Raw genomic sequence first — 26047 nt, 5'->3', positions numbered from 1 at the left:
TGAGAACACTGTTCTGTTCAGTGCTGCGTGAGTCGTGCTTCTCCTGGCGACCCCGATACCTGCAAACCATGAAGTGGGACAGCTCCCCTGGGACTGGGTGCCCAGGGCAGGCATCATCAGATCAGCTCTTGCCACCCTCCCCCGGGAGGTGTGAACAGATCTCTCTCTCCTGACCAACAGCGATGCTCCATGTTATTCAGCTGTGACATGTATTTAAAGACTCCTCAACTTACCAGCATGAGCTTTCAGTCCATTGTGCTGACCAAATCTAGCTTGGCAAAGAGAAGGAACTGACGCGGAGACGAGCAGGTAAGGGCGCCAACTTAATGCAAGGAGAGCAAGTTATCTAGAGGAAGACACCAGAGAAGAGCAAAGAAAAACCACTTTTATTTACTTCTAGTTCAAATGCACACTCTGGTCTTGTTGCAGACAAATTTTAGGCTTGCAAGGTTTACCAAATACACTGCATACCTAATTTCCACATAAAATTAAGGATCTGAAGGAAGCAGTAATACAAATTCACTTACAAAAAGTGGAACCTAATAAATGTCCCTTGCAGTGATAAAAATTGCAGTTTAGAATGCTTCCATATTTGTTATTTCAACTGATTCTCACAATATTTCTAAGACACAGGGTGGGCAGGGAGTTTTATTCCTATTTTGTAGATGAGGAAAATGAAGTCCATAAACCTTCATCAACTTGCCTGAACTCTGGCTATCTGAAATGACAGAGCTGAGTCTGCTTTCAATCTAGATGGAGATAGGAGTTTCTTAAAAAGTTATATTTATTATATGAACCAGCAATTCCAATGCTAGGTTAGGTATCTTTCTAAGAAAAATGAAATACACAATTAACGGAGCTAAACTAAAAACTAAGCAATGTATGAAAAAGAGAGCTTACATTTCTTGATGTAAAAATGTACTATAAAAGCTACAGTAACCAAGACAGTGTGGTAGTGGCATAAAAACAGATATATTCAAGAGTCTGGAAATAAACTCAACATTTATGGTCAATTGATTTTCAACAAGGGCACCAAAACAACCCAATGGAGAAAGAATAGTTTTTACAAGAAATGATTCTGTGACAATCGAATACCCATATAGAAAAAAGATAAACTTAGACCCTTACCTCACACCACAGAAAAAAATGAGCTCAAAATGGCTCACAGACTAACTGCCTATGAGCTAGAACTGTAAAATTTTTAAAAGAGAACAGGAGAAAAATCTTTGTTAGGCAAACTTTCCTTAGATACAACTCCAAAAACATGATACATAAAAGAAAAAAAATGACAAATTGGACACCATTAATATTCAAAGCTTTTGTGCTTCAAAATACACCATTAATAAAGTAAAAAGACAAGCTACATATTTTGAGAAAATATTTTCACCTCACATATATGATAAAGGACTTGCATGCAGAATATATCAAGAACTCTTACCACTCAATAATAAAAACAAATAACACAGTTTAAAATGCGCAAAGGCTATGAACAAACAGTTCTCCAAAGAAGATACAATGAACGGCCAATTAGCATGTGAAAAGATGCTCAATATCATCAGTCACTAGGGAAATGCAAATGACACCACTTCATAAGCACTAGATGACTAGAATAAAAAAAGGGAATAACAAATATTGGCAAGGTTGTGGGCAAAGTGGAATCTCTTAAATTGTTGGTGAGAATGTAAAATGGTGCTACCACTTTGGAAAGCAATTTGACAGCTTCTTAAAAAGTTAAATTTACTATATGAACAAGAAATTCTAATGCTAGGTTAGGTATCTTTCTAAGAAAACGGAAACATATGACCACATAATGAACTACATGTGAATTTTCTAAATTTTCAGCATTATTCATGTGGCCAAAAAGAAACAGACCTAAATATCCACAAACTGGTGAATGATAAACAAAATGTGGTATAGTCATATGATGGGATATTATTTAGTAATAAGAAAGAACAAGCTAGTGATACATCATCATGGATGAACCGCAAAAACGTTATGGTAAACGAAAGAAGCTAGACACAAGAGACCACATATGCATGATTCCATTTATATGAAATGCCCAGAAAAGGCAAATCTATAGAGACAGGAAGCAGATTAGGGGTTGCCTGGGGCTGGGGGTGGGAATGGGGAGAGAGCTCTGGAATGTCCTAAAACTGGATGGTGACGATGACTGCACAACTCTGTAAATTTACTAAAAATCACTGAATTGTACACTGAAAAATAAAAAACCCAAACAATGTGATCTGATAATAAGTACAAGAGGGAAAAGTAAAAAAGAGAAGCACGACAATGATGGTAATGAAGGGTAATAATGTGTCACATAGGTGGGTTCCCAGATTGAATTACAGTTTTCCCTAAATAAATGATACTCTGAAAATACCAACAATTTCATGCATCAGTGTAACCTTCCCTTCATTTCTTTCCAGTTTAACACAAACTCACATTTACATGTCAAGTGACCAAAAAGTATTTGCTGAGTCTCTTGGCACTTGATAACTAGAAAGAACAAGCCAAGCCACGGTCCTCCCATGGTCACCACCAAACACAGAAGACATCGATAGGCAGCATGTCCAACCACAGACAGCACCTCCTTGCTGGCCCTAACTTCAGTTTGACTCTTCTGTATCAGATAAAAAGAAATCTGCCAAAACCCAGAAATGGTTCAGGCACTATGCAGCTGTTAGAGTGAACATCTGCATTCAAGTTTTAACCAAAGATGAAATATTATTGATAAATTTCCGCTATCTAGATGGGAGAATGCCCGGATACACTTAAACTGAGTGGAACGGACGGTATAATATAGCTCAACAAATTATTTCTAAAATAAAAAATGGGTAAGAGAATTAAATAACTTGTTTCTTGAGGAGTGGGTTATGATCATTTAGAATTAAAAGAATGACCACAGAAAGGCAAAATGAAAGGGTGTTGTCAGGGGTCCACATCATCAGTTCGTATTCATTAGGTTCTCACAGTGGGATCACACTCAGCAAATGAGCTATAAAACCTACATCCAACAGGGTGAGACAAGCAAATTTAACTCTGAATTTTCTTCCTTTATAAGTTAGACCCCTTAGGGTTACTTGAATGGAGTTAAAAACATTAATATCTTTAAGTGGTTTTGCTGACAAGGAGTACTAGCTTTACTAGGTAATTTTTCAAGTGCTAGCAATGTTAGTTCTAAAAATTATCCACAGAGCAGAGTGGATTTAAAATATCCTCCGGACCCTATTTTTAGAGTAGCTAGTCATTGTATCAAGAATTGGTAAAAATGGCAGATTGGAATTTTACAATTTACTCATATCCAAGGATCCGTAGTTGGATCAAAAAAAATTCCAAAAAAAATACATATCTCTATATATTCCAGATTACAACTGAAAATTACCTGCCCTTATTTCAAGGCTCAAGCTTTTTTGACCTGTGTGTGGGTGTAAAGGAAAGGAAAAGCATGGATGCCGAAAGCATGCACCAACCTGCCGGCACACCTGCAGAAGAATCCAGAGGTGACAGGGTCACACTTAAGGCTGGCAACCAAACCTACGCAGAAAATATTCACCTTGTTAGTGGTTTTAGCTAGCAGGCGATTGGCTGCTGCTGGGCACGACCTACATGAGCTTCTTTCTAAGACAATCTTAAAAATACTATAAATTGAAACATAGCAAAAGCACACGCAATTAATGGCAAAAATGGATAAATTGGACCACCCCAAAATTAAACATTTTTGTGCATCAAAAGACTTTATCATGAAAGTGAAAAGACAACCTACTCAATGGAAGAAAATATTTGAAAATCTATATATCCAATAAAGGTTTACTATCCAGAATATAAAAAGAAATCCTACAACTCAACAATAAAAAGACAGACAACCCAATTTAAAAATGGGCAAAAGACACGAACAGACATTTCTCCAGAGAGGAAATACAAATGGCTAAAAAGCACATGAAAAGATGCTTAACAGCACTAGCTATTAGGGAAATACAAAGCACAACCACAATGGGATAACAGTTCACACCCACTAGAATGGCTACTATTAAAAAAAACCAAAAAATTAAAAGTGTTGGAGAGGACGTGGAGAAATAGGAACGCTCATTCACAGCCGGTGGGAATGTAAAACGGCGCAGCTGCTGTGGAAGACAGCTTGGCAGTTAGTTCTTCAGGAAGTTAAGTATAGAATTACCGTATGATCCGGCAATCCCAATTCTAGGTGTATACCCAGAACTGAAAGCAGGGACTCAAACAGATATTTTCACACCGATGTTCACAGCTGCATTATTCACAATTGCCAAAAGATGGAAGCAACCCAAGTGTCTGTCAACTAGTGAACGGATAAACAAAATGTAGTCTATACATACAATGGAATATTATTCAGCTGTAAAAAGGAATGAAGTCCTGATGCATGCGACAACGTGGATGAACCTTGAAGACATCATGCTGGTTGAAACAAGCCAGAGACCAAAGAACAAATATTGTATGAGCTCACTGATATGAACTAAATATATATAATAAGCAAATTCATAGAATTAGAATCTAGATTATAGGCTGCCATGGGATAGCCTGGCGTTAGAGAATGGGAAGTAGATGCTTAAATTGTACAGAATTTCTATTTAGGTTATTGTAAAGATTTGGAAATGGACAGTGGTGATGGTAGCACATTATTGTGAGTGTGATTAACAACAATGAATTATATAGGTGAATGTGATTAAAAGGAGAAAATTTAGGTCATATATATTACTATAATAAAAATTAAAAGATAAAATATAGTACTATATAACACAGGTGAATGCTATTGCAGATTACGGACTATAGCTAATAGTACAAGTATAAGAATGCTCTTTCATGAATTATAACAAATATACAATATTAATACAAGATGTAAATAATAGGGTGGTATAGGGGAAAATACACCTAATGTAAACTATGGACGATAGTAGCACTATTTTAATAATCTTTCATCAATTATAACAAAGGTAATTCTGTTAAAAAGAATAGTAAAATTACAAAAAAGTGCTCTCACCAATTATAACAAGGTTCCATACCAATGCAAGGTGTTGGTGGGGGGTGGTATATGGGAATCCTGTATTTTATGTATGATTGTTTTGTAAACCCACTCTAATAAAAAAAAAAAAATGAAAACATAGTAGAAAGCATTTAGAATTAACATTCTGGAACTTTTTAGGGGATCCCTATAGGCTTTATGGGTGTGTGTGTTTCAATTTCTTTTTAAACTTTGAATCAGACCGTATTATCCAACTTCCTCTTCAGCCTAAGATGGAGCAACAGGGATCATATTTACCCTCCGCATGAAAACAATGAAAAAATGGACAAAGGTAGGAAATGATGGATTATCAAGACACTGACCATCAAGCAACAAAGGACAGTGACCCCTGAGATACGGGATATAAATAAGGTGATTCCTACAAGTGCCTTACCTTACTGCCTTGAGAGTTTTTCGGCTGGGGCACAGAGAGGTGAAACATAGGCATAGCCCCGTGCACTCTGCATTGAGAGATGAAGCTGAGACTATGGGGGAGATAGAGGAGGGCCGAGCTCTCGTAACAGAGCACTGAAGAGAGTAGCACAGAGAGAAATATGAAGATCTGCATGTACTGATCAGATCGGTACAGATGTGAGGAAACTACCCAAGTCTAGGGAAAGAACAACCTGAAAAGGTTAGAAATAACAGAGCTTGGTACTCTCACCAAGGAACAATGCCTGACCCTACCAGCAAGACCAGAAAACCTCATGATTCAAGGTGCAGGGGACAGAGTAAACAGAAGGGTCTGGCCTCAGCAGTAGAGAAACACTGGCCTTAGACCGAGAACTTCCCTGGTCCAACCTAATGGATCTTGAAACCAAGACTCAAAAGGCTCAAACTGTTTTCAAGTACTTAACTGTGACCAGAACAAAGCTCAAGAATTATTACAGGAATCCAAAAATATCCAGCACCCAATAAGGTAAAATTCACAGTATCTGGCATCCAATCGAAAATTACCAGGTACGCAAAGAGGCAGAAAAACATAACCTATAATGAAGAGAACAATCAATTGAAACTGATTCAGAACTGACACACATGTTGTGACTAGCAGAGAAGGACCTTAAAAACAGTTATTATAACTGTATTCCATATGTTCAAAATGTTAGAGACATGGAGGTAATAAGAACTTTACATCATATGTCAAGAGTTGAAAAGTACAATGTCTGAGATGAAAAATGCACTGCATGGAATTAATAACAAATTAGACATTGCAGAAGATAAGATCAGCCAACTTGAAAGCACAGCAATAGAAACTATCCAAAATTAAACACAGAAAGAAAAGAGATTTTAAAAAAAAATGAACAGAGCATCAGTAAGCTATGGGACAACGTCAGCAGCTTAATAGATGTATAATTGCAGTTTCCCAGAGTGGGAGGAGAGAGGGAAGGGGGTGAAAAAAAAAATACTTGAAGATACAATGGCTGAAAAATTTCCCAATTTGATGATTAACTATAAACCCATAGATCCAAGATGCTCGATGCATCCCAAGTACAAAAAAAAAAAAAAAAGGAAGAAAACTACATCAAAGCACATCATGATCAAATTGCCCAAAGCCAGTCATAAGGAGAAAAGTCAGAAGTAGCCAGAGACAAAAGACACACTACACACAGAGAAGCAAAGAAGCCAGCAGATTTCTGGATCTTTAAATGAAGGCAAAACTGTTAATTTAGAATTCATTACCCAGTGAAAACATATTTTAAAAAAGAATGAAATAAAGGCTTTCTTAGACACACAGAAGTTGAAAAAGTTCATCACCAGCAGGCCTGTACTACAAGAAATGTTAAAGGCAATCCTCCAGACAGGAAAAAATAAAAAGGCAGAGGACGGAAACATGGCTCTACACAAACAATGAATAGAATCAGGAATAGTAACAATGTGGGTAAATATATAAGTTTTTTTCTTATTACTGAAATCTCTTTAAAAGATAACTGGGGGAGGCGCAGAGCGAGCAGGTGCGCTCTCAGGGCCCGCCTCGCCCGGCGCCCGGGAATGGTCTGGGTGGCAGCGTGCGGCCCGGCCAGCGGCCCTGAGTCACCTCTGCCACCAGGGAGAGGAGGGACGGCAGCTGGCCCTGTGTCTCCCGCTCTCAGCCCCCAAGGAGGGGCGGGAGGGAGCCGCCGCTAATGACAGAAAAACACTTTTGGGAAATGGCCTCTAAATCTTGGCTGAATTTTTGAATCTTCCTCCATGGATCAGCAATCGGATTTTTTTTTTTTTAATGTTCTCAGCTATTTAGTATTTTGTTGGAAGAACGAGTGATACCCAAGCTAATATTTTTCATAATGATCCTCATGCTAGACATGCAGATGGTAACAGACAGAATCATCTAGAAGGACAAATGAACTTCAGTGCTGATGTTAGCCAACATAAAGATGACGACACAGACCTCACTGAAAAACTCCACCAGAAGATTAAAATTCTTTGCTGGGTTATGACAGGACCTCAAAATTCAGAGAAAAAGGCCAAACATGTCAAAGCTACATGGACCCAATGTTGTAATGAAGTTCTGTTTATGAGTTCAGAAGAAAATAAAGACTTCCCTACTGTGGGATTAAAAACCAAAGACAGAGAGCAACTATACTGGAAAACAATTAAAGCTTTTCAGTATGTTTATGACCATTATTTAGAAGATGGTGATTGGTTACGAAAGCCGATGATGATACACATTTCATATGAGACAACTTGAGATGCCTTCTTTCAAAATATGACCCTGAAAAACCCATTTACTTTGGGAGAAGATTTAAGCCCTACGTAAAGCAGGCCTACATGAGTGGAGGAGCAGGCTGTGTATTGAGCAAGGAAGCCCTGAAGAGATTTGTTGATGCATTTAAAGCAAAGAAATGTACACACAGTTCCTCCATCAAAGATTTAGCGCTGGAAGATGCACGGAAATTACAGATGTACACGCAGGAGATTCCAGAGATACCACTGGGAAAGAAACCTTTCATCCCTGTGTACCAGGACACCACTTAATCAAAGGTTATCTACCCAAAACATTTTGGAACTGGGATTATAACTATTATTCTCCTGTAGAGGGTCCTGGATGCTATTCTGACCTTGAATTTCTTTTCATTATATTGACCCTCTACCTATGTATGAGTTAGAATACCTCATTTACCATCCTCACCCATATGGTTATTTACACAGATATCAACCTGCCTTACCTGAGAATATACCAAAGAAAACAAGTGAAACACACAAACACAATGATCCAAAAGTAAAATTAGGAAACTGTTGAAAGAAAAACATGAATGAACAGAAGTAAAATGCCTGACATTGCACTGAAGAAGGACTTCTACATTTCTGATATAGAATACTGGAATCCCAGTGTGGAATTCTTTCTAAATGAACATTCCATATTAGAAATCTTTCATATGAATGGCTGTCAACTGAAGCTTTAACAAGCTGTGAAGTCTGTTAAAATGTGTTTTTGGTACAGTTAATACATATATGAAGAATATGTGTTTTTAAAATGGTGGCCAGGTAGAGGGACTAGAAAAGAAATTTTGTTGCCTGTTCTTGACCACATGTGTTATTGTCACTGAGAAACTAAAACAGTTAAATTTGCTAAAACTACACTGCACCATGTTAATAACACACACAATGCTAAAAAGATCAGCCTTAAAGGAAATTTTAGAAGAAAAAATTGTTGCTCAGTGTTGTTTGTAAACTCAAGATGTGAGTTTGTATTTGCAGTATGACATAAATGAAACAACCCCCCGTCCCCCACTACACACACACACACACACACACACACACACACACACACACACAGCTTGTCTAATGAAAATTTTCCTGTGATTATTTTTAATTAGCAGTATTTCTTCCAGAAAAAGTGGCATATGAATGGCACTTGTCCTAAAGTACATTAATAAAACCATATTTTGAAATTTAAAAAAGATAATTGGCTGCTTAAACAAAAAATAGTAACAATGTAATATGGGCTTACAGCATATATGAAAGTAAAATGTAGGAAAACAACAGCACAAAAATTGAGAGAAGAGAAATAGAAGTATACTGTTGTAAGGTCCTTATATTATAAGTGAAGTGGTATATCATCTGAAGTTAAGTCTATTTATATGTCGAAAATGAACATTCTAAATTTTAAAGCAAGTAACAGAGATGTGGCTAGAAAACCAACAAAGGAAACAACATGGAATAATCAGAAAATTCCAAAAGAAGGTAGAAAAAGCAGAAAAATTAAACAAATAGCACTAAGGACAAATAGAAAACAAATAGCAAGATGATAGATTTAAACACAACAATATCAATATCACACTGAATGCAAATAGACTACACCCCAATGAAAAGGCAGGGATTGTCATAATGAATTAAACACACAAGTCCCAACTATAGGCAGCCTACAAGAAACTCATTTTAAACATAAAGATACAAATAAGTTAAAAGTAAAAGGATATTGGAGGCGGGGCAAGATGGCAGACTGGTGAGCTGTATGTTTTAGTTACTCCTCCAGGAAAGTAGGTAGAAAGCCAGGAACTGCGTGGACTGGACACCACAGAGCAATCTGACTTTGGGCATACTTCATACAACACTCATGAAAACGTGGAACTGCTGAGATCAGCAAAATCTGTAAGTTTTTGCGGCCAGGGGACCCGCGCCCCTCCCTGCCAGGCTCAGTCCCGGGGGAGGAGGGGCTGTCAGCTCCGGGAAGGAGACGGGAGAACTGCAGTGGCTGCTCTTATCGGAAACTCATTCTACTGATACACACTCCAACCATAGATAGACTGAGACCAGACACCAGAGAATCTGAGAGCAGCCAGCCCAGCAGAGAGGAGACAGGCATAGAAAAAAAACAACACGAAAAACTCCAAAATAAAAGCGGAGGATTTCTGGAGTTCTGGTGAACATAGAAAGGGGAAGGGCCCTGTGGCGCATATGCAAATCCCTAAGAAAAGCTGATCTCTCTGCCCTGTGGACCTTTCCTTAATGGCCCTGGTTGCTTTGTCTCTTAGCATTTCAATAACCCATTAGATCTCCCAGGAGGGCCCGTTTTTTTTTTTTTTTTTAATCCTTTTTTCTTTTTCTAAAACAATTACTCTAAGAAGCCCAATACAGAAAGCTTCAAAGACTTACTATTTGGGCAGGTCAAGTCAAGAGCAGAACTAGGAGAACTCAGAGACAAAACGCAATAATCCAGTGGCTGAGAAAATTCACTAAACACCACAACTTCCCAAGAAAAGGGGGGTGTCCGCCCACAGCCATCATCCTGGTGGACAGGAAACACTCCTGCCCATTGCCAGCCCCATAGCCCAGAACTGCCCCAGACAACCCAGTGTGACGGAAGTGCTTCAAATAACAGGCACACACCACAAAACTGGGTGTGGACATTAGCCTTCCCTGCAACCTCAGCTGATAGTCCCAGAGTTGGGAAGGTAGAGCAGTGTGAATTAACAAAGCCCCATTCAGACATCATTTCAGCAGACTGGGAGCCTCCCTACACAGCCCACCAGCCCAGAACTGCCCTGGGGGGACGGCACTCACCTGTGACATAGCACAGTCATCCCTCAACAGAGGACCCGGGGTGCAAGGCCTGGAAGAGGGGCCCACTTGCAAGTCTCAGGAGCCATACGCCAATACCAAGGACTTGTGGGTCAGTGGCAGAGACAAACTGTGGCAGGACTGAACTGAAGGATTAGACTATTGCAGCAGCTTTAAAACTCTAGGATCACCAGGGAGATTTGATTGTTAGAGCCACCCCCCCCCCCTCCCTGACTGCCCAGAAACACGCCCCATATACAGGGCAGGCAACACCAACTACACACACAAGCTTGGTACACCAATTGGACCCCACAAGACTCACTCCCCCACTCACCAAAAAGGCTAAGCAGGGGAGAACTGGCTTGTGGAGAACAGGTGGCTCGTGGACGCCACCTGCTGGTTAGTTAGAGAAAGTGTACTCCACGAAGCTGTAGATCTGATAAATTAGGGATAACGACTTCAATTGGTCTACAGATCCTAAAAGAACCCTATCAAGTTCAGCAAATGCCACGAGGCCAAAAACAACAGAAAATTATAAAGCATATGAAAAAACCAGACGATATGGATAACCCAAGCCCAAGCACCCAAACCAAAAGACCAGAAGAGACACAGCACCTAGAGCAGCTACTCAAAGAACTAAAGATGAACAATGAGACCATAGTACGGGAGATAAAGGAAATCAAAAAGACCCTAGAAGAGCATAAAGAAGACATTGCAAGACTAAATAAAAAAATGGATGATCTTATGGAAATTAAAGAAACTGTTGACCAAATTAAAAAGATTCTGGACACTCACAGTACAAGACTAGAGGAAGTTGAACAATGAATCAGTGACCTCGAAGATGACAGAATGGAAAATGAAAACATAAAAGAAAGAATGGGGAAAAAAATTGAAAAAATCGAAATGGACCTCAGGGATATGATAGATAATATGAAACGTCCGAATATAAGACTCATTGGTGTCCCAGAAGGGGAAGAAAAGGGTAAAGGTCTAGGAAGAGTATTCAAAGAAATTGTTGGGGGAAAACTTCCCAAATCTTCTAAACAACATAAATACACAAATCATAAATGCTCAGCGAACTCCAAATAGAATAAATCCAAATAAACCCACTCCGAGACATATACTGATCACACTATCAAACACAGAAGAGAAGGAGCAAGTTCTGAAAGCAGCAAGAGAAAAGCAATTCACCACATACAAAGGAAACAGCATAAGACTAAGTAGTGACTACTCAGCAGCCACCATGGAGGCAAGAAGGCAGTGGCACGATATATTTAAAATTCTGAGTGAGAAAAATTTCCAGCCAAGAATACTTTATCCAGCAAAGCTCTCCTTCAAATTTGAGGGAGAGCTTAAATTTTTCACAGACAAACAAATGCTGAGAGAATTTGCTAACAAGAGACCTGCCCTACTGGAGATACTCAAGGGAGCCCTACAGACAGAGAAACAAAGAAAGGACAGAGAGACTTGGAGAAAGGCTCAGTACTAAAGAGATTCGGTATGGGTACAATAAAGGATATTAATAGACAGAGGGGAAAAATATGACAAACATAAACCAAAGGATAAGATGGCTGATTCAAGAAATGCCTTCATGGTTATAACGTTGAATGTAAATGGATTAAACTCCCCAATTAAAAGATATAGATTCGCAGAATGGATCAAAAAAAATGAACCATCAATAGGTTGCATACAAGAGACTCATCTTAGACACAGGGACACAAAGAAACTGAAAGTGAAAGGATGGAAAAAAATATTTCATGCAAGCTACAGCCAAAAGAAAGCAGGTGTAGCAATATTAATCTCAGATAAAATAGACTTCAAATGCAGGGATGTTTTGAGAGACAAAGAAGGCCACTACGTACTAATAAAAGGGGCAATTCAGCAAGAAGAATAACAATCGTAAATGTCTATGCACCCAACCAAGGTGCCACAAAATACATGAGAGAAACACTGGCAAAACTAAAGGAAGCAATCGATGTTTCCACAATAATTGTGGGAGACTTTAACACATCACTCTCTCCTATAGATAGATCAACCAGACAGAAGACCAATAGGAAACTTGAAAACCTAAACAATCTGATAAATGAATTAGATTTAACAGACATATACAGGACATTACATCCCAAATCACCAGGATACACATACTTTTCTAGTGCTCATGGAACTTTCTCCAGAATAGATCATATGCTGGGACATAAAACAAGCCTCAATAAATTTAAAAAGATTGAAATTATTCAAAGCACATTCTCTGACCACAATGGAATACAATTAGAAGTCAATAACCATCAGAGACTTAGAAAATTCACAAATACCTGGAGGTTAAACACACACTCCTAAACAATCAGTGGGTTAAAGAAGAAATAGCAAGAGAAATTGCTAAATATATAGAGACGAATGAAAATGAGAACACAACATACCAAAACCTATGGGATGCAGCAAAAGCAGTGCAAGGGGGAAATTTATAGCACTAAACGCATATATTAAAAGGAAGAAAGAGCCAAAATCAAAGAAACTAATGGATCAACTGAAGAAGCTAGAAAATGAACAGCAAACCAATCCTAAACCAAGTACAAGAAAAGAAATAACAAGGATTAAAGCAGAAATAAATGACATAGAGAACAAAAAAAACAATAGAGAGGATAAATATCACCAAAAATTGGTTCTTTGAGAAGATCAACAAGATTGACAAGCCCCTAGCTAGACTGACAAAATCAAAAAGAGAGAAGACCCATATAAACAAAATAATGAATGAAAAAGGTGACATAACTGCAGATCCTGAAGAAATTAAAAAAATTATAAGAGGATACTATGAACAACTGTATGGCAACAAACTGGAGAATGTAGAGGAAATGGACAATTTCCTGGAAACATATGAACAACCTAGACTGACCAGAGAAGAAATAGAAGACCTCAACCAACCCATCACAAGCAAAGAGATCCAATCAGTCATCAAAAATCTTCCCACAAATAAATGCCCAGGGCCAGATGGCTTCTCAGGGGAATTCTACCAAACTTTCCGGAAAGAACTGACACCAATCTTACTCAAACTCTTTCAAAACATTGAAGAAAATGGAACACTACCTAACTCATTTTATGAAGCTAACATCAATCTAATACCAAAACCAGGCAAAGATGTTACAAAAAAGGAAAACTACCGGCCAATCTCCCTAATGAATATAGATGCAAAAATCCTCAACAAAATACTTGCAAATCGAATCCAAAGACACATTAAAAAAATCATACACCATGACCAAGTGGGGTTTATTCCAGGCATGCAAGGATGGTTCAACATAAGAAAATCAATCAATGTATTACAACACATTAACAAGTCAAAAGGGAAAAATCAATTGATTATCTCAATAGATGCTGAAAAAGCATTTGACAAAATCCAACATCCGTTTTTGATAAAAACACTTCAAAAGGTAGGAATTGAGGGAAACTTCCTCAACATGATAAAGAGCATATATGAAAAACCCACAGCCAGCATAGTACTCAATGGTGAGAGACTGAAAGCCTTCCCTCTAAGATCAGGAACAAGACAAGGACGCCCGCTGTCACCACTGTTATTCAACATTGTGCTGGAAGTGCTAGCCAGGGCAATCCGGCAAGACAAAGAAATAAAAGGCATCCAAATTGGAAAAGAAGAAGTAAAACTGTCATTGTTTGCAGAGGATATGATCTTATATCTAGAAAACCCTGAGAAATCGACGATACAGCTACTAGAGCTAATAAACAAATTTAGCAAAGTAGCGGGATACAAGGTTAATGCACATAAGTCCGTAATGTTTCTATATGCTAGAAATGAACAAACTGAAGAGACACTCAAGAAAAAGATACCATTTTCAATAGCAACTAAAAAAATCAAGTACCTAGGAATAAACTTAACCAAAGATGTAAAAGACCTATACAAAGAAAACTACATAACTCTACTAAAAGAAATAGAAGGGGACCTTAAAAGATGGAAAAATATTCCATGTTCATGGATAGGAAGACTAAATGTCATTAAGATGTCAATTCTACCCAAACTCATCTACAGATTCAATGCAATCCCAATCAAAATTCCAACAACCTACTTTGCAGACTTGGAAAAGCTAGTTATTAAATTTATTTGGAAAGGGAAGATGCCTCGAATTGCTAAAGACACTCTAAAAAAGAAAAACGAAGTGGGAGGACTTACACTCCCTGACTTTGAAGCTTATTATAAAGCCACAGTTGCCAAAACAGCATGGTACTGGCACAAAGATAGACATATAGATCAATGGAATCGAATTGAGAATTCGGAGATAGACCCTCAGATCTATGGCCGACTGATCTTTGATAAGGCCCCCAAAGTCACTGAACTGAGTCATAATGGTCTTTTCAACAAATGGGGCTGGGAGAGTTGGATATCCATATCCAAAAGAATGAAAGAGGACCCCTACCTCACCCCCTACACAAAAATTAACTCAAAATGGACCAAAGATCTCAATATAAAAGAAAGTACCATAAAACTCCTAGAAGATAATGTAGGAAAACATCTTCAAGACCTTGTATTAGGCGGCCACTACCTAGACTTTACACCCAAAGCACAAGCAACAAAAGAGAAAATAGATAAATGGGGACTCCTCAAGCTTAGAAGTTTCTGCACCTCAAAGGAATTTCTCAAAAAGGTAAAGAGGCAGCCAACTCAATGGGAAAAAATTTTTGGAAACCATGTATCTGACAAAAGACTGATATCTTGCATATATAAAGAATCCTACAACTCAATGACAATAGTACAGTCTGCCCAATTATAAAATGGGCAAAAGATATGAAAAGACAGTTCTCTGAAGAGGAAATACAAATGGCCAAGAAACACATGAAAAAATGTTCAGCTTCACTAGCTATTAGAGAGATGCAAATTAAGACCACAATCAGATACCATCTAACACTGGTTAGAATGGCTGCCATTAAACAAACAGGAAACTACAAATGCTGGAGGGGATGTGGAGAAATTGGGACTCTTATTCACTGTTGGTGGGACTGTATAATGGTTCAGCCACTCTGGAAGTCAGTCTGGGAGTTCCTTAGAAAACTAGATATAGAGTTACCATTCAATCCAGCGATTGCACTTCTCGGTATATACCCAGAAGATCGGAAAGCAGTGACACGAACAGATATCTGCACGCCAATGTTCATAGCAGCATTATTCACAATTGCCAAAAGATGGAAACAACCCAAATGTCCTTCAACAGATGAGTGGATAAATAAAATGTGGTATATACACACGATGGAATACTACGCGGCAGTAAGAAGGAACGATCTCGTGAAACATATGACAACATGGATGAACCTTGAAGACATAATGCTGAGCGAAATAAGCCAGGCACACAAAGAGAAATATTATATGCTACCACTAATGTGAACTTTGAAAAATGTAAAACAAATGGCTTATAATGTAGAATGTAGGGGAACTAGCAATAGAGAGCAATTAAGGAAGGGGGGAACAATAATCCAAGAAGAACAGATAAGCTATTTAACGTTCTGGGGATGCCCAGGAATGAGTATGGTCTGTGAATTTCTGATGGATATAGTAGGAGCAAGTTCACAGAAATGTTGCTATATTAGGTACTTCTTGGGGTAAAGTAGGAACATGTTGGAAGTTAATCAGTTATCTTAGGTTAGTTGTTCTTTTTCTTACTCCCTTGTTATGGTCTCTTTGAAATGTTCTTTTATTGTATGTTTGTTTTCTTTTTAACTTTTTTTTAATACAGTTGATTTAAAAAAGAAGGGAAAGTTAAAAAAAAAAAAAAAAAAACAAGGAAAAAAAAAAAAAAGATGTAGTGCCCTCTTGAGGAGCCTGTGGAGATTGCAGGGGTATTCGCCTACCCCACCTCCATGGTTGCTAACATGACCACAGACATAGGGGACTGGTGGTTGATTGGGTTCAGCCCTCTACCACAGGTTTTACCATTGGGAAGACGGGTTGCTGCAAAGGAGAGGCTAGGCCTCCCTATGGTTGTGCCTAAGAGCCTCCTCCCGAATGCCTCTTTGTTGCTCAGATGTGGCCCTGTCTCTCTAGGTAAGCCAACTTGAAAGGTGAAATCACTGCCCTCCCCCCTACGTGGGATCAGACACCCAGGGGAGTGAATCTCCCTGGCAACGTGGAATACGACTCCCGGGGAGGAATGTAGACCCGGCATCGTGGGACGGAGAACATCTTCTTGACCAAAAGGGGGATGTGAAAGGAAATGAAATAAGCTTCAGTGGCAGAGAGATTCCAAAAGGAGCCGAGAGGTCACTCTGGTGGGGCACTCTTACGCACACTTTAGACAACCCTTTTTAGGTTCTAAAGAATTGGGGTAGCTGGTGGTGGATACCTGAAACTATCAAACTACAACCCAGAACCCATGAATCTCGAAGACAGTTGTATAAAAATGTAGCTTATGAGGGGTGACAAGGGGATTGGGAAAGCCATAAGGACCACACTCCACTTTGTCTAGTTTATGGATGGATGAGTAGAAAAAATAGGGGAAGGAAACAAACAGACAAAGGTACCCAGTGGTTCTTTTTTACTTCAATTGCTCTTTTTCACTCTAATTATTATCTTGTTATTCTTGTGTGTGTGCTAATGAAGGTGTCAGGATTGATTTGGGTGATGAATGTACAACTATGTAATGGTACTGTGAACAATCGAAAGTACGATTTGTTTTGTATGACTGCGTGGTATATGAATATATCTCAATAAAATGAAGATTAAAAAAAAAAAAAAAAAAAAAAAGAAATAATGGTTAGCAAATAAAGCCAGGCACAAAAAGAGAGATATTGTATGTTACCACTAATGTGAATTGTGTGAAAAATGTACAATGTTTTTTAATGTAGAATGTAGGGGAACCTAGAGATACCAATTAGTGGAGGGGGAATGATAATCTAATAAGAACAGATTATGATTATGATTATGGTTTGTAAACTTTCTTGGATATAGTAAGATCATGTTGGAAGCAATAGAGTTATTTTAGGTTTTTTTTTTCTCTTATTTCTTTGTTTTCTTAGGGTTGTTAATTTTCTTGGGGTATGGAAGGAACATGTTGGAAGCAATGTAGTTATTTAGATTATTTGTTTTTCTTACTCCTCTGTTTGGACATGGTTTATTAATTTTCTTGGGGTATGGTAGGAACATATTGGAAGCAAAGTAGTTATTTTAGGTTATTTGTTTTCCTTAATCCATTGCTTTGTTTGAAATGTTGTGGGGTTTTTTTGGTTGTTGTTTGCACTGTTTGTTTTCAATTTTTTGATAAACAAAGTAAAAATTGAAAAAAAATCAGTAGAAAAATGGGAGTAAAAACTAAATGACAATAGGGTGGGATGGGGGATGGTTTGGGTATTCTCTTTTCACTTTTATTTTTTATTCTTATTCTGATTCTTTCTGATGTAAGGAAAATGTTTAGAATAGATTGTGGTGATGAACGCATAACTATATGATCATACTGTGAACAGTTGATTGTATACCATGGATGACTGTATGGTTTGTGAATATATTTCAATAAAACTGAATTAAAAAAAAAAAAAAAAGTAAAAGGATATTAAAAAATATTAACCATGTTAACACAAATCAAAAGAAGCCTGGAGAGGCTATCTGAATATGTCAGAAAAGTAGATTTCAGAGCAAAGAGTATTATCTGGGATATGGAAAAGTTTGATTTCATATGATAAGGGGACAATTCATCAGGAAGACATAAAATTCCTAATGTTTACACATCTATGAATAGAGCTTCAAAATACATGAAGCAAAAACCGATAGAATTACAAGGAAAATAGACAATCCACATTAGTCAGAGGTGTCTATACCTCTCACAAAATTGATAGAACACACGAAGACAGAAAATCAGAAGATATAAAAATTTCAACAAAAACATTCAACCAACTTGACTTAGTTAACATTTATAAAACACTTCACCCAACAACAGCAGACATGAATTTATCAAGATCACCATATTGGTTGGGCCATAAAAGAAGTCTCAGTAAACTTAAAAGGATTTAAGACATATAAAGTGTGTTTTCTGACCACAATGGAATTCTGTTACAAATCAATTAACAGAAAGCTCTCTAACAAAATAACACACTTCAAAATAACAAGTGGGTCAAAGAAGAAGGGGAAATAGAAGTCAAATTACAAAGTATTTTGAATGGAATAAACATTAAAACAAAAAAATCAAAACAAAACATATCAAAGTTTGGACTAACAGAACACTCTGGGAAAAAACTGTAGTACTAAATACTAAATTCCTATATTAGAAAAGAAGAAAAGTCTCAAAACAATGACTGACCTTCTCTTCCATCTTAAGAAACATGGAGAAAAAGAAAGCAAATGAACACAAAGTAAGTAGACGAAAGGAAATAATAAAGATCAGAGTGAAACTCAGTAAAATAGTAAACAAAAAAGCAATAGAAAAAATCAACGAAATCTGGAAAGACACTCCATGTTCATGATCAGATGACCTAATATTGCTAAGACGGCAATATACGCCAAATTAATTTACAGATTCAACAAAGTCTTCAACAAAATCCCAGCTGAATTCCTTGCAAAAATTCATACAGAATTTCAAGGAATTCAGGATAACCAAAATAATCTTGAAAAAGGACAAAGTTGGAGGACTCAAATTTCCGGATTTCAAAACCTACTCCAAACTACAGTAATCAAGACAGTGTGCTGGTACTGGTATAAGGGAGACTTACAGCTCAATGGAAGAGAAAGGAGGGTCTAGAAATAAACCTTCATATCTACTGTCAATTTTTAACAAGGGCCTCAGGACAATTAAATGGGAGGAAAGAATTGTCTTTTCAACAAATAGTGCTGGGACAACAGGATAGCCACATCCAAAAGAATACAGGTGCATCCCTAGCTCACACCATATACAAATATTAACTCAAAATGGATCAAAGACCTAACCATAGGAGCTAAAACTATAAAACTCATATATGAGAACAAAGGGGCAAATCTTTGTAACTTTGGATTTGGCTATGGTCTCTTAGATATGACACCAAAAGCACAAGCCAAAGAAAGAAGAAAAGATAATCCAGACATCATTAAAATTAAAAATTTTTCCATTTCAAAGGATGCCATCAAGAAAATGAAAAGACAACCTACAGAATGGGAGAAAGTATTTGCACCTCATATATCTGGTAAGAGTGTAATACCCAAAATACATACAGAAATCCTACAAGTTGACAACAGAAAGACAGACAACACAATTTAAAAATGGGTAAAAGACCTGAATAGACATTTCTCCAAAGAATATACACAAATGGCCAATAAGCACATGAACAGATGATTAACAGAATAACATCATCTGTCATTAGGAAAACGCAAATCAAAACCACAGCTATAATCAAGAAGACAGATAAGTATTGATTAAGCTGTAGAGAAAGTGGAACTCTCATACACTGCTGGGAATGTAAACTGTAAGGTCACTTTGGAAAACAGTGTGGGCATTTAAATATACAGTTATCATACGATCCAGCATTCCATCTCTAGGTATCTACCAAGAGAAATGAAATCATATGTCCATAGCAAAACTTTATACATAATTGTTCATAGGAGCATTATTTATAATGACCAAAAAGCCAACCTGTACTTAAATGTGCAATTTACTGAATGCCAATTATACTTCAATAATGGTGTTAAAAATACAGTTTCTTTTGGGGTGATGAAAAAAATTTTGGAAACGGATGGAGGTGATAACAGCACAACAATGTAGATGTCATTGATGCCACTGAACTGTAACTTGAAAATGGTAAAATGGCAATTTTTTTTGTTATATCTATGTCACCACAATAAATTTGAAATAAATAAATAAGAAAAAACATGACAAAAAGAAAACCTGTAATACCCACCCTGGTAGTCTGAAGCTGCTACGTACTCCAAAAAAGGCCATGTTCTTTAATCCATTTCTGTGGATGCAGACCTACTGTGATGGATCTTTTGGTAAGTTATTTCAATTGAGATGTGGTGTACCTCATTCAATGTAGAGTCCTTTATAACAGGATAAAACACATACAGAAGCTAAAAGAGATGAAATTAAGAGAAGCTCACAGAAAAGGCCCAGAACTGAGAGAGGAAGCCACTGAAGCCATGTGCCTTGCTATCTGACAGAGGAGCCCAAGTTCAACAGTAACCAGTGTTCAGAGAAGGTATCCTCCTGTTGACGCCTTAATTGGGACATTTTCACGGCCTCAGAACTGTAAATTTGTAAGTTAATAAATCCCCATTGTTAAAAGCAAGTCCATTTCTGGTATATTACATTCCCAGCAGCTTTACCAAAACAAAATACCCACTAAATGAATGTATCCTTACATTTGATTTCCAAATGACAGTATAAACAATGGCAAGAAATTACAAGAGAAAATATGGGCACTTATCCCTAGGATTCAAAAGTTAGAAGAAAAGACCGCAGATCAAAGCAGGTGAAACCACAAAAGACATTAACAAGGGTTTTAAGCCAAGTCATCTCACTGTTGCTCCTTCCAGAGAACTTGCTCTTTCAGAGTTATTTTGGGAGGAGAGTCTTACAGATGAATGGCTGGGTGGACATGAACATTTAGGTGTGCAGTTTTATTCTGAAACTCATGAGTGTGCAGTGTGTGGCGGGGGCTCTTCCTGAAACAACAGCCAGGCACTACATGTCTACAAGCTGGAGAGTCCACCTAACCACGGCCTCGACTGTTCCTAGTCCTCATCGTATCTGCAGTGCCCTGAACGGTGCTGGCTACACGGGGGGTGCTAAGGCAAAAAAAAGGTCTGCCCAAATGAAATGACGAATGCTACCATCATGGAACTGCCACACGTCTCACCGGGCTTGCTAACCTTACAGCAGGGAAGCTGACAGCGATGAGGACACCAGCCGTTCAGAAGCTGTGCTCGAGTCTGGCCCTGGGTGAGATCCTGGGCAGCTGTATTTTCTAAAATCTCCACTGGTGGTTCTAATGCACTGGCAGGCTGTGAGGCCCCGAGGTTACAAAAAGATAACAGGAAACTTCCCCAGTGACCAAACTCAGGATGCATGAGAGACAGAGAGAACTTAGGACAAGAACTTGGATGCTACATTGAACTCAATCTGGCTTATTAGATCAAAGACTAGGACACAATACAATATAAACAAGAACTTCATCAAATTAAGAGGCAATATACACCATGGCAATAAGATACCCAACTCATTATTCTTTGGTAACAGGAACTATTGCAGCCTCAAGTTTGGCACTTAATTTCAGCAGTTCCAACCTGAAAGTTCATTCAAGGTTTCTTCCTGTTCTCCCTGCTCAATAATGACTTCTAGCTCCCTGTCCCTGACAGCCCATGGCACCATAAGTTTCATCATTTCATGATGGCCATTGTGAAACCTCGTGTTTAGTTCCACCAGGCCCCCATAGGGAGCTATACAGTACGGTGATTAAGAGGGAAGGCTCTGGAGTCAGGCGGCTGGGGCGAAACACCCACTTCCACTACTTCCTAGCCGTGCAGCCTTGGGTCTGTTGACTCATCTCTCTGTATTTCAGTTTCCTCATATGTAATATGTAATATGGGAATAGGAATAGGTCGCTGTGAAATTCAGATAAATCCACACAAAGCCCTCACAATAATGCCTGACACATACTAATTACTCAATGACTAGCAGTATCTGCCACATCTCTGCCAAACATCTCAGAGACAAATAAAACTGAGAGTTTTGTCTTTGAAGAGACAAATGGAACACTTCATTTCATCACAAGTCTGGGAGCCATCCTCTGCCCTTTACCTCCCACCTTTCCAAAATATGCAGCAAGTCTGCCTCCTCACCCTCTAAGAGTCCTTGATTGTCTAAGCCTGCATCACATCGCACCTCATCTTTACACCAGCATAGCCTCCAGCCCTGCCTCATCCTCACCACTAGTACCCTTTCACTTTCCAGAGCAAGCTCTTAAAATGTCTATATGGTCACGTCACTCCATTATTACTTCCCACTGTCTGGGATGTGAGCACTGCACAGGTGAGCCAGCTTTGACCATGCAGTTGAGGAAAACACCCCCAGGACAGCGGGGTCACAAGAGGCAAGGAGTCTGGATCCCTGGATGTCCCCTGATCTGGGACCCTGAGTTACACAGCCCTGGACCGCTCGCCCCACCCTGATCCATGTGTGCAGATCAAATTCCATCTTGTTTGAGCCACTCTAGCTTGAGGTCTTTTTGGGATGCAAGCTTAGCCTGTGGCTTATTAATGTAATAATTAGTGTCTGGAAGTGGGGTGTTGCTGTGACAGGCAGAGGTGGTGAGGAAATGTGGCAGGATAGAAAGCTGGTTTTTCTTGTTACGCTGTGCTGGACATGTGAAAAACCAACGTTGCTGGGCAATAAATTGGAAGACATATTCTGTGCTCATCAAACTTGCAGTTCTAGAAGACACAGCAAGAAATATTCCTATGTTGGGCAGGTTGGCTGATGGCTGCTACTCTTAGCCAGGAACAGGTCAAGTAACAATTAGCCATGCTGCAAGCAGACGTGGAAGAGAACACAGTTCTGCTAAAGGACGTTTGTTTCAGGCCCCCTAAGAGGCTAAGCGCTTCCCTACCTGCTCCCCGCCTGCTTACCCCTGGCCAAAGTTTCAGTCTCAGGCCTGCTTTGTCCCCCTACCCCCAATCTTGATTCGAGGCTCCCTGTGCTTGTATCATCTCGTTCTTCTCCGCCACAGCTCTCAACACAAGTCACACCGGCAAGCCCACTCCGGGCTCATTTACTGACCATCTTGCAATATCCCAACACCTGGCCCAGGGGCTGGCACGCGATCGGCGCTCAGCAGGTACATGTCAGTACAGATAATGACTCAGGAACGGAAAGGAGGAGAAAACTGGAGGCCACATGACCTAACCACGGGCATCCCAGGTCATGCACGACGCCAGGGCGCCTATTTCAAGGAGCGGGAATCCAGCGCCTGCCCCGGCTTCCGGGTCTCTGCGCAGGCGCGCGCGGCCGGGAGGAGGGAGGGGCCATGGAGCCGGCCTGCCCGTAGCCCCGCCCCCGGCCCCGCCCCCAACCCTCGCCGGCTGCGGGCGCGGCCTTTCCTGCCCGGCCTCGTCACACGCAGGACCGCGCCGGTAGCCGAGGCTCAGCGAGGCCCGCCCGGGGACGCCCGTCTTCCCGTTCGTAACGCCAGGCCCCGGGGGCTCACCGAGTCCCCCGGAATCTGCAGCTCCTCCGCCCTCCGCCGTCGCCAGCGGCCCAACGTTAGGGTGTCCATGCGGCCTCAAGCCCGCGTCCGTCCGGCACGTCATCCCCGCTCCGGAGGCGCGCCCCGCCCCTTCCCACGTGTCCGGAGGGAGCCAATAAGGACCAGAAAAGGGCAGGGCGCCGCGAGGAACGCGTGGACTCCTCCCGGCGAGAGTTACAGGCAGGACTAGTGGAGAGCAGAGTCGTCGTGGGCTGAGGGGACGCCGCCGGGAGCTGCTTGTACTACGCCATTGCATGGCGGTGGCCTGCCACTTCCTGGCTCAGAGACTCAGCCCTGGGGTTCCGAAGAAATAGGTTCCCGGCGAGCTCTGACTACAGACTTTGGATCAATGGAGCTGTGCCCGCCTCCTCTCTCTCTTGATTGGTCGATGGTCTTGGCTGATAGATGGCTCATCGCCCCACCCCCCAAGGGCGTGCCCGCGGGGCCTTCTGGGAGTTGTAGTCCCCAGAGGGCTGCCTCACTTCCGGGCAGTTTACAGCGTCTTTGCCGGTCTGAAGCTCTTCCCCTTCGGGCCTGGTGCACAGTTGCTGGTTTTTGACGGCTTCTCATTCGGAAGCCTCGAAACACCTCACTTCTCCGCGTGGTCGGGGGCAGTCCCGATGGCATCGCAGAGCTGCCGGGCCCTTGCGCCATACGGAGGGGACGTCGGAGGCCCCAGCCCCCGAAGCAGGCACAGGGCCGCGCTCCTCGCAGCCTGCACAATTACTCTGGCCGCGCTGTGCCCCGTCGCGGGGCGGAAATCCGGGAGGAATGCCAGCGGCGTGCACGTCGGTAAAGGATTTGTCCCGAGATAAATAGTCTCCGCCCGGCAGCAGACCAGGCAGTTCCGCCCCCAGTGTCTGACCCCTTCCTGGATTTCTTGTTAACACGCACGGCGCTGTGCTGAACATCCCTGCACTGAAGGCCAGGATTAGGTTGAGCAACTCCCCCTAGGTTATGGACTGCTGCCTGTTCAGCTCATCCAGCCCAAGGCACACGGTGGCAGCGTGCTAGCCCCCTAGCACCCCTCTTGCCTGCCTGGCCGCAGAGCTCTGTGAGAAACAAGCACTATTCCTAAAAGGAATAAACGCTCACTCAATTGTGCAGAAGGAAAGAATTTATTCACCATCTTGCAAGAAGGGCACCCAACCAAAATGTTGGGGGTTGGTGCCCAGAACAATAGACCCAGCGGTATTTATTCCCTAAGCCTAACTCGCAAGTCCCTCCCCTATTTCTCCAGTGGCTGGATACTCCAGAGGTTACATTCTATTGGACAAGCCTAACTAGCCCCAGCAAATTTGAAACATACAGCCCACTCAAATTGGAAACTTTGAAAAAAAGTCTCTTGCACAAACCTGAAACATTGGAAACAAGTCTCCACCCCTCTTTCTTTGTTCTTTAACTGCAGAGCCAGTCTGAGCTAGTTTAATAACAAGTTATGAAGCTATTTTAGGAAAATCTACCCCCTCCCCCCCAGTCTCCACTTTACAAGGACAGTAGATGGATAAATAGGAGGACTGGCCACCGGTTATAGCTTGGCTTCTTGACCCTCTGCCATTCCTCTGAGCTGCCCCGACCCTGTGTGAAAGCTAAGCTTAATCTAATTCTCACAGTTCCTTCACCATCTACACCAAAGTGTTTTTGTAATGAATCAGAATTCTGAGGACTCAAACTTGGCGTAAGCCAGTCTTTGGCCAGTGATTGGCTAGCAGTGGGGGTGTGGGCTGCTTGTGGCCAGTGGCAAGGCGGGTCTGTTGGAGAGGGACTCTGGGAGAGATTTTCTTTCCTGATAAGATGGGGAATGGGGGGGGATCCTCCCCTTCCTGCTGTGACTGTCGAGCTAATTTCCCTGGAGCTGCCGCACCATCTGAACTCCATGAGGGGACCTGGTGGAAAGCACCTAGGCCTGGAAACAACACGCATGTTTGAGCCAACCCAGAACTGTCAGCCTCCAGACTTGTTGTGTCTGTGTTACTTGAGCCGCTGTGAGTTTGCCGTTCTGCTGCAACTGAAGTTATCTTTTGTAACAAAGCCCTGCTCCTAACCATTATGGTGAGAGGCATACAACATTATTTAGTTGGGATCCCTGCTATATGATCCTCAACAAATTAACTAGCTTCTCTACCTTAGTTTCTTCTGTTATAAATGATAATGATGATCTCGTGGGGTATCCTGAGAATTAAACAAGGTACTTAGATACAAGTACTCAGAACAATGCCTGGCATAAACTAAGGACTCAGTAAATGCTCTACTACCACAAGGTGGTGCTACTAATGGTTCACAATCCCTTATCCAAACCCACTGGGGGCAGCAGTCAACCAA

General features: G+C 40.6%; 1 protein-coding gene and 1 pseudogene across 4 annotated transcripts in view; one reads left to right on the top strand and one right to left on the bottom strand.

The window, feature by feature from the left end:
• Nucleotides 1-23809, bottom strand: part of C15H10orf143 (chromosome 15 C10orf143 homolog) — a 45576-nt gene extending 21767 nt beyond the window's left edge. For 3 of the 4 annotated variants that reach the window (XM_037805002.1, XM_037805001.1, XM_037805004.1), the window contains exon 1: nucleotides 23687-23809. In XM_037805002.1, coding sequence (XP_037660930.1) covers nucleotides 23687-23755 — 69 coding nt within the window. In that variant the 5' untranslated portion in view covers nucleotides 23756-23809. Of the gene's footprint in view, nucleotides 1-233; nucleotides 347-23686 lie in introns of all 4 variants that reach the window. The other variant, XM_037805003.1, reaches the window with a different exon arrangement.
• LOC119510592 lies at nucleotides 7180-8258 on the top strand (annotated as a pseudogene).
• Nucleotides 23810-26047: the final 2238 nt, after the last annotated feature.

This window comes from Choloepus didactylus, chromosome 15 (genome assembly GCF_015220235.1).
Source record: "Choloepus didactylus isolate mChoDid1 chromosome 15, mChoDid1.pri, whole genome shotgun sequence".
NCBI lineage: Eukaryota > Metazoa > Chordata > Mammalia > Pilosa > Megalonychidae > Choloepus > Choloepus didactylus.
Note: the sequence above shows the minus strand (reverse complement) of the source record. Positions and strands in the feature narration are given on the sequence as shown.